This window comes from Suncus etruscus, chromosome 5 (assembly GCF_024139225.1).
Source record: "Suncus etruscus isolate mSunEtr1 chromosome 5, mSunEtr1.pri.cur, whole genome shotgun sequence".
NCBI classification, from domain to species: domain Eukaryota; kingdom Metazoa; phylum Chordata; class Mammalia; order Eulipotyphla; family Soricidae; genus Suncus; species Suncus etruscus.
In genome coordinates this window covers 20,105,750-20,116,316 of record NC_064852.1, presented here as the reverse complement: position 1 = coordinate 20,116,316, position 10,567 = coordinate 20,105,750, and the positions used below count along the sequence as shown (strand labels likewise).

General features: G+C 54.9%; 1 protein-coding gene across 1 annotated transcript; it reads right to left on the bottom strand.

Moving 5' to 3' along the window:
* Positions 1–3,521: 3,521 nt before the first annotated feature.
* LOC126009556 (ficolin-2-like) lies at positions 3,522–8,202 on the bottom strand. The gene is made up of 9 exons (XM_049774061.1): positions 7,948–8,202; positions 7,470–7,583; positions 6,807–6,860; positions 6,541–6,576; positions 5,863–5,892; positions 5,391–5,518; positions 4,981–5,110; positions 4,609–4,743; positions 3,522–4,048 (listed from the first exon to the last, which is right to left on the bottom strand). The coding sequence occupies exons 1-9, from the start codon at positions 8,126–8,128 to the stop codon at positions 3,801–3,803; spliced, it is 1,056 nt and encodes a 351-aa protein (XP_049630018.1). The 5' UTR covers positions 8,129–8,202; the 3' UTR covers positions 3,522–3,800.
* Positions 8,203–10,567: the final 2,365 nt, after the last annotated feature.

Here is a 10,567-nt window from a genome sequence, read left to right as displayed (position 1 = left end):
TCCCCATGTTTCCCCCAAGTTCTTCCCTTTACCCCATGTTATAAAAATGTTTGCATCCTGGTGTGTCTGCTCTGATGGTGTGTGCCTATGCAGGTGGCAGGCCTCAAGGGTGCAATCTCTTCCAGACCCCATTAGGACACATTTGAGCATCAAAGATAAACCTGGTATGGGCCAGAAGTGTCCCTAACCCGGTGCTCTCCCCCTTCGCGAGGGGCGATAGCTGACTTTGTTACACCGCCTCCCTGCTCTATGAGAATCACAATGAGAGGTGCAGGTTGGGGTATCAGGGCCTTCATCAGCCCTTTTTGGGGGTTCAGAGTGAATTGGTACAGCCCCAAAACCATCTCTGGCTGAGCTGGGAGATGAGAAGTGGGTCTATCTTGTCCCCAAATCTCAGGGACTTGTCTTACCCTGGTGGTTCTCCAGGAATCATCCCAGACAGGCCATTATCCACATGCCCAGCTGTGAGGTGCTTTCCAGGACCCGGATCCCCCCCCCCCCCAGATGCATTGCCTGGCTGTGTCGGGTTGGGGGATGCCTCAGCAATCTTGAGCTGGGAATTTTGTTCCTTCCTTCAGAGGCAAATGGTCTACATGTGCTCTGGTCTTCAGCAAAGATTCTACCTCTTCCGGAGAGTGTTTTGCTTAATCCATTGTAGTCCTTCTAATCCCCTCTATCCTTCCACACTGACCTCTGCCCAGGACAATCTCACCCTGCTCCTATCTCTCGATTTCTCTAGGCCACAGGGCCAGGGCTAGGAGGGCCCATGTGCCAGGCCAGGAGTGGGACCCCAATTTTAATACCAGCACCACATGGGCCTAAGCACTGAGTGCATTTCAGACTGGGCGAGTAGCACAGTACATGGTTCCAAGTCCCCTGAGCACTTGCTGAGGAGTCTCTTAAAGTAAAATGAGATCAAATCAAATGGAGGTCAGAGAGGTTTATCGCATAGTGGTAGGGCATTTGCTTTGCAAGCGGCCGACCCAGGACTGACAGTGGTTCAAATTCCGGCATCCGATATGGTCCTCCATGCCTGCCAGGAACAATTTCTGAGCACAGACCCAGGAGTAATCCCTGAGTTACACTGGGTGGCTCCCCCAAAGAAGAAGAAATCAAATGAAGAAAGGAAGAATGTCTGCTGGGGTTCCCTTCATGACAGCACTGAGTGTGCTCAGACCTGGCCTTTCCCTCTTTCCCTTGGTGTTGGAGGCCCAGGGGGTCAGTCCCTCAGGGGGAGTGCGGGGCATGTGAGTAAGGAGGTGTGGGGGTGCTGAAAAGGTGAGAGGCAGGCACAGGAGTCTTCAGAGCTGTAATCATAGCTGGGATGTCCTGTCTAGCCACACCAGTTCTCTAAAAGCAGAGAAAGGCCAGTTCCCCACAAAGAACTCCACATTAAGGTGCTTCTCACCAAAGTCCTCCCACAAAAGGGGTGAAGAGATGACACCAGGGACCAGGACTCAGTCCAGAGCATAGCCAGGTTGACTCAACCCCCTCTCCCCCAAAAATAAAAATGGAGCAAACTTGGGCTAAAGAAGGAAGAGGAGGGATTTTAACTGCCAGGGTTTTGTGGTACAGTTGCTGGTTCTAAAATCTGGTTCTAGCACACAGCCCTCCCCTCCCCTCCTCTCCTGCCAAAACACTGTCTTAGGGCCAGTTCCCTCAGGGAGGGAGAAGCTTCCTTGTCCAGTGCCAGGATAATAGAGGGGGGCTGTAGTGCATAGGGAACTGAACTTTTGGGGGTGAGTCCCACTATCCCCCACATCCTGCCCTGTTCTGGCTAGCAAGAGACCACCCAGACCTGGCACCCACTTTCTTGGGACTGGAGCCCACGAGGCCTCAAACTCTTCCCTTTGCCCTCTTCATGCCCTTTGCCCCTTCATAGGAAATGACAGGCAGATCATGCTTCTCCCCTTCCCCTGCTTGATTCTGCACTTCCTGCAGGGCGTCACATCAGGGTTCCTGAACTTTCAAATTGCTGAGTGGGTTCTGGCTCCCTTTGACAGAGGAAGTGGGCAAAAGCACATGCTGAGCTGGGCTCTTTCCTTCCCGAATCTGGGTTCGCATGTTTGGGCTTTTTGAGAGCACTGGGGGTAGGGTGGGGTGGGGTGTCTCAGGGTTGGCTCTGCCAACCTGGGTGGGAGCAGGAGGGCACTGTGCTGCTTAGACCTGACCAGTGGGGACCCTCAGAGCACCCAGAAAAGCTCCTGCTCCAGGAGAAGTGGGGATTGGGGAATGTGATTTAGGGGGCGGCTCCAGGTATGTGTGAAGCATCCCTGTACCCCAAGAGATGAATCAAACTCTTCCATAGTCCCCAATCCCCCCATACAGGAGCCTGTGCTAAAACTCTATCCAAATATCTGTGTTAGAAATGGGGCCAGAGAGATAGCATGGAGGTAAGGCATTTGCCTTTCATGCAGAAGGTCGGTGGTTCAAATCCACGCATCCCATATGGTTCCCTGAGCCTGCCAGGAGCGATTTCTGAGCATAGAGCCAGGAGTAACCCCTGAGTGCTGCTGGGTGTGACACCCCCCCCAAAAAAAAGAAATTTCTCTACCCCTGCTCTTCCCCCTACATATACACACACAAATGCACACACACAAGCCCACCTGCACCATAGGACCCCAGGACAGAGCTGTCAAACTATAAAAGGCGACATTTAATTTTAAACAAAGTGGGGCTCTAAGAATAAGTTTGTCCTGATCTCACTCCTTTCACATGAAGCCATCTGCTCCCTCAGATGCAGATGGACAAAGGGGTGTACTCTAGACTAAGGTGTTCATGCCTGGCTAACCAGGATTCAGGACAATGAGTTAGGACAGGACTGGTGGGTGCTTCTCTAGGGGAAAGGATAGGCCACCCAAATACAAGCCTAACCTTGAACTCGCCTGCATTCAAGTGAATTGGCTTTGGACCCCAAGTCACAGGCTAGCCAGGCTCTGGGCATTTTCTGAGGCTTTGGAGTTTCTGCTGTGCCGTTTCTCCTGAGAAAGATCCCTGATTCTCAGGGTCCAAAGCAGATCAAGCCGAGACAGTGCAACTGTGTGAAATTTCTGGCTGAGAGAAAGTGGGGGAGAGGGGAGGGTGGGACAGCAGGGAAGGTGTCAGGAGGGGCTGCAGAAACAGAACCTAAGTAGAAAATGGGGCTCCAGGAGAAACAGGGTGAGCCCCAATTTCTCCCATTACAGCCTGGAGAGGGCTGTTCTCACCCCATCACAGTCACAAGGGAGCTGCTCTGTTTGTGGCCAGGGGCCTTAAGTATAATGTCCTTCCACCTGCATGAGGACCACAGAGGCAGACCAGGTCTGTGGGATGCTGGGGGTAGAAGCCAATCCATGCATCACACCCCCACTATGCCATTGAGCTTATCACAGTCCAGTCATGCAATCTGACAAGTTGCAAGGATTTATCAGAACCCAGCACTGTGCTGGGTTTCTGTTACCAGATACTGGGGTCTCCTAGAAGGCTGTCTCCCATCACCTGGAGACACCCACATACCCAGCTACACCATCAGAACAGACACATCAGGCAGCAAACACTTTTATAACATGGGGTTAAGGACAGAACTTGGGGAGTCACGGGGATCCAGGGGGACTTTGACAAGCAGCGATTGTCAGGATGCAGGTGGTGAAAATAAGGGACAGCACGCCCACTGAGATACAATAGGAAGATGCTCTGGGTTGCCAGATTGTGAGTCCCGATGACAGGCCACGGCATCATCCTAGACTGGGTCAGGGTGAGGAGTGATCAGGTCCCCTAGATGGAGTGGGGCATCATTGGAGATACCATGGGCTGCACAGCCACTAGACAGGCCGCAGCTTCATCTCTGATATCTTATAGCTGTAGTTGTAGCCCTTCCCAGACTTCCAGTTGATTCCGTTGGCAAAGCTACTATGGTTGCCGCCCAGGTAGCGGCCATTGAGATTGGACACATGGCAGTTGTAGTACCACCAGGCTCCTTGGTACGTTATGGCGCACTGAGAGCCATTACTATCATTGTCTCTGTCTTTGGTGGAGAATTTCCGGTCCTTGTGTGAACTGAGGGAGTCACCTACAGAAAGATGGGAGTTCCTGAGACTACTTGCCAATTTCCCCACCAGCTGGTCACCTCTGGCCTGTACCCCATTGTGCAGATATGGCCTTGAGAGCCAGGGAAAACTATTGAGGGGCAACACAGAGGCTTGGGAATATCCAGGGCCCCAGGACTGGAGAACCCCACATTTGTCTGAGCTCAGTTCAGACAGACCTGCTCAGCATCTCCATCTGCAGAATGGAGTGCAGATCCCATCTGACTGTGGATGCAGTGAGAGCTGAGCATTTTAGGGTACACCAATTCAGACACCACACAGGTGTGTTGACCCTCAGTTTTAGACAGACACACATAAGTAGGCAGAAGGCAATGATGTCACAGCCAACCTCTGTGTCCACAGGCTCATTCTAGGGTGGCATCAGGGATGAGCTGTGAGCCCAGAGAAATGTGGCTTTTAGTGCCTACTGGGGGCACCTCGGGGCCACGACCCTCAGCTGGGCCAGGGACCTTCCAGATGCACCGACTCCCACCACCAACTCGATAGCTTCCCTTCAGGATGGAGGGAGAAGTGCTGCCCTCACCTGCGGTGCCCCCCACAAAGTTCCCCAGCAGCAGCGGGTACTGCTCACTCTCGCTGCCTATCTTGAATGACGAATAGTGGGCATACTGGCGGTTGTCCTCAAAGTCAACCAGGTCCACTCGCAGCTCCCAGGTGCCTGTGAGAAGGGGGTCATGGGTCACCCCAGATCTGGCCGGTAAGGGATCACTGCAGATCCATGGGCAGGGGATAGGGACAAAAGTCACCCAAACCCAAAAGTCACCAGCTTCTGGGCCATGACCAGGGTAGGTAAAGGACGTGGTGATGTGGAGTCTCAGGACAGCTGCACCATGTTGGGTGTGGGAACCCCTGAGCCACCCCTGTAACTGGGGAGAAGATGGGGTGTGATGCCTACCCTGGGAGGTGAGCGCATGCAAGTTCTCATTGCCCAGCCAGAATTCGCCCAGCCGGCTGCCAAAGCCCCGACGGTAGGACTCCCAGTCCCGGTAGAAGTCCACGGAGCCATCGCTGCGGCGCTGAAAAACCTGGGGCACAGAGCAAGGGTTCCGAACCACAGGGGGCCACGTGAGATCAGGTATTGGGACACACTGGCCATGGGATTAGACAGGACGATGATGCCCATTGCCACAAGGGGCATCAGGTATCGTAGTGCCTCTCCCGGGTAGATCTTGGGTTCCCCTTACCACATTTCTGATTGTTCTGGCCTTGGGGCCACGGACATGGCTCCTGCAGTGAGCAGGACGTGGAGGCCACATGCTCTTCTCTGTGTCCAGCCCAGGCCCACCTCATTCTGCTGCTACTCACAGTCCAGCCCCCACCATCCGTGTCCATGTCACATAGCACCTCCAGGGGCTGGCAGTCAGGCAGGAAGATGGTGTGCCAGCCGTTGAGAGCATGACCCTTGGACAACAGCTGGTGGCAGCTCCGTGGACCTGGACAGGGAGGTACGGCCGGGGGCCCGGAGTGAATTCTGGGTGGATCCTGGAGGTGGACCTTGGAATGGTGAACCTGGGGTGTGGACCCTGGGAATGGACCCTGGATGCTAGGGATAGTGGACCTGGGGTTTACCAAGCATGGACCTCTGGGAAAACCAGGAAAACTAGTGAACTAGGGGGTTAAACCTGAGTAGCTGGACTCAGGTGGAGGTGAATTCTGGCCAAAATGGGTGCGAGGACAGGCCACTGACATCTCCAATCTAGACTAGACAGATAGACTTCTGGGCCACACCCCTCAGGCCCTGACTCTTAGGGCCACTGGATGCTTTGGCCCCACTCACCTGTGTCACATTGTTCAGCCTTCCAGGCACCTGTGAGGACACAGCAGGAACTGTTACTGTCATTTGGCCATACCCCAGCCAACAACAGGGTGCCCTTAGACTTCCATTTCCTGCCTGTTAGCACACTCTGGCTAGGCTCTCTGTGTGCCTTGTCTTTGCTGAGGTCCTGGGGAAACTGAGGCTATGAGTGGATGTCCAGGTCCACATCCTCCAGTACCCCTGCAGAGGGGATAGCTGATTGCAGGGCCATTCTGGGGCAGGCCCTTCACTGGGCTGTGGGGAGTGTGGGGTGCTGTAGGGGACTGGGCAGCACAGGAGACTCTGTCCATTCAGAACAGAGTCTCCACAGCAGGAACTGTGGAGGGGGGAGAGGGTCCCCTTGATGGGTGGGGACATGTCATCTCTGGGCCTGGTGAGTGTGATGTGTCAGCCCAGCTCAGCCCTGTGTGAGCTCCTGCTCCCAGAAGCACATTCAGAGAGTGGGACTCAGGACAGTTGGGGGCTGAGTCTGGCCTCTGTTCAGGGTCTAGCCAGGAGTGAAGTGCCAAGGGGCCTCCTCACCCTCTAGCCCAGGATGCTTGTCCCTGCCTCCAGCTGATGTCCCAGCTGGTCCCCCGTCCCCCCCACCCCCTGCATCCCCCTTCCCATTCAGCAGACCCCTGTCTGGCTGTGGCTCACCTTTCTCCCCAGGTTCTCCCTTCTCTCCTGGGGCTCCTGCAGGAGGATGAGGGTCAACTGAAGGCAGGGACCTCAGGCCCATGGCGCAGTCAGGACCCAAGTGGGGGACTCGGCCCCATCTGGTTCTCCGAGGAAGAAGCCTTGTGTGTTGGGCTGGACTGATGTGGGTTTTCCTATGGAGATGGGCTCTGGGGAAAGGCCCCTGGGACCACCCACCCTCTTCACTCAGGCCTGATCTGGAATCCCCAGAGCACCTCTTTTCTTACCTTTGGGTCCAGGGGGCCCTGCCTTCCCGGGGGCTCCAGAGTAGCCTCGTTCCCCTGTAAACACCAAGGTGCATTCTTGAGCTCAGCTGGGGGTCTGGTTTGATCTTCCCTGGGGCTCAGCTGAGGTGTCTGACCCCCTGGAGCTTTGATGGGGGTTCTGATCCCCTAGGTTGTTTGATCTTCCCTGGGGCTTGGCTGTGGTTGTCTTTTCGCCCCTAGGGCACTGCTGGGCATGTCAAAAACCCCCCTCCCCTCCCCACACTGTAGAACTTGCTCCTGGGCTGATTTTTCCCAGCGTTTCTCTGGATCTACTGTGTGCTTATGTTTAAGCTGTGTGCCTGGCTTCTGGTGGGGGAGAACTGGAGTCCAGCTACTGTCAGGGGTCCTGACTCTAGGGGGAAGACTGACTCAGCCCTCCTCTGGAACATGGAGCAGGGCCCCTCGTTTGCTGAATATCCCCAGCATTCCCTGTACAGAGAGACTGTTGTGGAGGATCCTGCCCACCAGCTGCATCCAAGCTGGTCAATGACTGGCACTGAGAGCTCAGGGCTGGATCCCCACCACCCAAGCTCTAGTGGGGGGGGGGGGGAACGCTCTCTCTGTTTGATCCCCTTGGCACAGGTCCTGCCAGCTGGCAGAACAGAATTGAGTGGTCTCACCTACCTCTCTCTCCAGCAGCCCCTGCATCTCCCTTGGGTCCAGGGGCTCCTGGCAGTCCTGGGCAGCCTCGAAGGATGGTGAGTTTGTCTTCGCTGCCCAGCCCCAGTATCTTGACTTCTGCAAAGAGACAGCGAGACAGCGCCTTCAGCCCCCCCCTTGGGTTGGCTGGGCAGCACCCACCCTCACCCCCCAGTTCTTTGGGTTTGTTGCAGGGCCAGGTTTGGGGTGCAGTCAGGCAGGTGAGAGGAGACCCTGCTGTAAGTCCAGTTCCCCAGATGGTGTCCTGGGTCCTCAGATAGCTCCTGTGTGGCCTATTCTCAGGGTCCTGGGACTGGGGGTGACCCTGAGACTCTCAGGAGGCCTAGCTTGTTGCCTCAAGACACGTCCTTTGCTGCTCCAGATTATCCAGAGTGAGGGATGCAGTTGTTGTCCACTGTAGCTGTCCCTTCAGCCCTCCCCCTCATCACTCACTCCCACTCACCTGGGCAGGTATCAGTGCCCCAGATGCCAGGGGCACACAGTAGCAGCAGCAGCAGGCCCAGCCTGACCACCCAGCCTGGCCACATTCTCTTGGCTGGCGACCAGCTGTCAACTGAGAATTTTCTGACTGTCCTGGGGGTGCTTCCTGCCTCCTGCTGTGCCAGACCTCTATATAGCACCATGCTCCACCCTCACTGTGTGACCACCACTTCCCTCTTGGTCAACTGTTACTATACACAGAGATCAAACCTTACACTACCCCAACAAAGACTCTGCCCTGAGGCTGACACTGGCTGGGGGTGACCTTGAGGCTCCTTTGGAATTAAGCTTGTCTCCTCATTCAGGTCATTTATGTCAGCACAAGCAGGAGGTGATAAGGCACCTGTGAGTATAGGTGTACAGGAAGCACTGGGAACATGTAAGGCGTGGGAACACGGGAAAAGTGAAGAGTGTAGAGAGCACTGGAGCACAGGGAGAATCGGGGAGCACAACCATGAGCTTGACCCTAACTTTCATACTGAGCAGGAGTCTGCCGTCCTGGGTACTGGTCACTTCCTCAGGCCCTGAAGTTGCTCCATTGAGTTGTGGCCCAGGATCAGGTGCTCAGAGTTGCTCCAACTCCAGGCCCCATCTAGTACCCAAATCACAGCTTCTAGATTTGCAGGTGGAGAAGCTACATCCTGGTAGGACCCAGACTGGCATCAGACCACGGAATACAGAAGGGTTATTGGGCTGCCCTGTTGGCAGAGGCTGGGTCTGGCCCCTCCTAGTCCTGGGGATCCCCTCTATGGCCATTTTCAGAAGCATAACCCAGGAATGACAGAGCGCCCCACTAAGTGGGAAGAGTTAGCTGACCTGCTTCAGGCTGTGTGACCTAGGGTCAATGGCTTGATCTAAGTCTTCTGCAGTGACCCAGTGACACAAAATTTTTATGAAGTGAGAGGCTCCAACATGGGGTCAACAATAAACCAGGAGGTCCCCATCTTTGTCCTTCTCCCTCTCCCCCTGTGCTTCCAGCGGCCCCCCTCCCAGCTCTGTGCCCAGATCAGTGTCAGTTTCTGTTCCTGGTTGCAGGATCCAGGGCTGCAGGATGCTATTGTAAGTGTCAATGCAGGAGGGGCTTACCTCCTTTTCTGTAGCCCCCACCTCTCCACCCCACAATTGGGCTGGTCAGCCAGCCACAAGTGTGGACATGTGGCCAGCACCCCATGGGTGCACAACACTGGAGCAACCTCCACCATTTGAGGGGCCAATTTGGGCCACATTCAGTGATGCTCAGGGGTTACTCCTGGCTCTGTGCTCAAACATCACTCTTAGTGGACTCAGGGAACCTTTGGGGTTCCAGGGACCAAATTCCAGGGACCAAAACGTTAGCCACAATTCTAGGTCAGCGACCTCTCTGCTGTGCAATTGCCTCAGACCCCACTACCTCCATGTCAGCATCAGAAAACATACGTCACAGCCAGAAGAATCCCCACCGCAATTTTTTTTTTTTGGTTTTTGGGCCACACCCTGTGACGCTCAGGGGTTACTCCTGGCTATGCGCTCAGAAGTTGCTCCTGGCTTCTTGGGGGACCATATGGGACGCCGGGGGATCGAACCGCGGTCCGTCCTAGGCTAGCGCAGGCAAGGCAGGCACCTTACCTCCAGCGCCACCGCCCGGCCCCCCCCCCACCGAAATTTTACTAAGGGGAGAGAGCTTCAATGCTGCAGGATGTGGGCCCAGGTAAGGAGGAGGACAGAGCAGAGTCTGAACTGCAGGAGATGGAAATGAGGGCTGCAGGCAGCTGTGGAAACCCATACCCACACTCACACCCCCCCACACACCCACACCAGCTGCTGGGATGAGGTTTCAGGAGCCCTGTAACACCGTTGGATCTACCCTGTGATGCTTTCCCTAACCATCTGGCAGATGGAACTCCCTGTAGAAAAACTGTTCCAGAGGGGCCTACCCCATAGAACCACTGCTCCAGGGGTTCTCCTAGAACAGAAGTCTCGAGACAACACTCCAGAGATGGGGAAGGACAGCACAAAGGGGGCGCCATTCCCCTATAAGCAGAGGTCACACTCAGCCTTGATTCTGGCCCTCCCTTCTCTCTCACAGAGAACTCTGGTTGAAAGAAATAAGGCTACTTTTATGCCCCGTTGTGCTGCTCCCAAACAGTCCCAAATTCCCAACGTTTTGTTTAACTTCTCCCTGGTGCCTCACATTCCTGGCTGCCCATTTCTGGTATCCTGAACCTTGCCCCTATAAGGGTCTGAGTTAACTACTATTGGTGCTGAGAATCAAAGACCGCTTCTGATAATGCAAAGCACAAAAGGGCGTTTATTCAGCTAGAGGAGGTCCAAGTCTCATCCTGTTGGACCCCAGACACTGAAGCTATGAGCAACAAGCCTATAGCAGTTTGAAAGTTTGCTCACCCCTTCCTCTTCCCTTCCCAGATCCTGCTCCCCCTAGCATTCCCAGGCCGAATTCCGAGAAAATGAGATGTCAGTTTGTATCATAGAGTGGTCAAGGCCTCCTTGTTATAAAGGCTGTTTTGTTTTTCAGGCCAAATGGTATCAGAGCAGATAAGGGATGTGAGGGAAGCAGGAGTTGGGACTGTGAGATGTGAGAACCA

Excerpts from the sequence above, each read along its gene's own strand:
- LOC126009556 (XM_049774061.1), bottom strand. The coding sequence starts at position 8,128 with ATGGTGCTATATAGAGGTCTGGCACAGCAGGAGGCAGGAAGCACCCCC. Across the intron at positions 5,893-6,540 it reads GGGAGAACCTGGGGAGAAAG|GTGCCTGGAAGGCTGAACAA; the intron begins GTGAGCCACAGC and ends GTGTCCTCACAG. Across the intron at positions 5,519-5,862 it reads GGCTGAACAATGTGACACAG|GTCCACGGAGCTGCCACCAG; the intron begins GTGAGTGGGGCC and ends CTCCCTGTCCAG.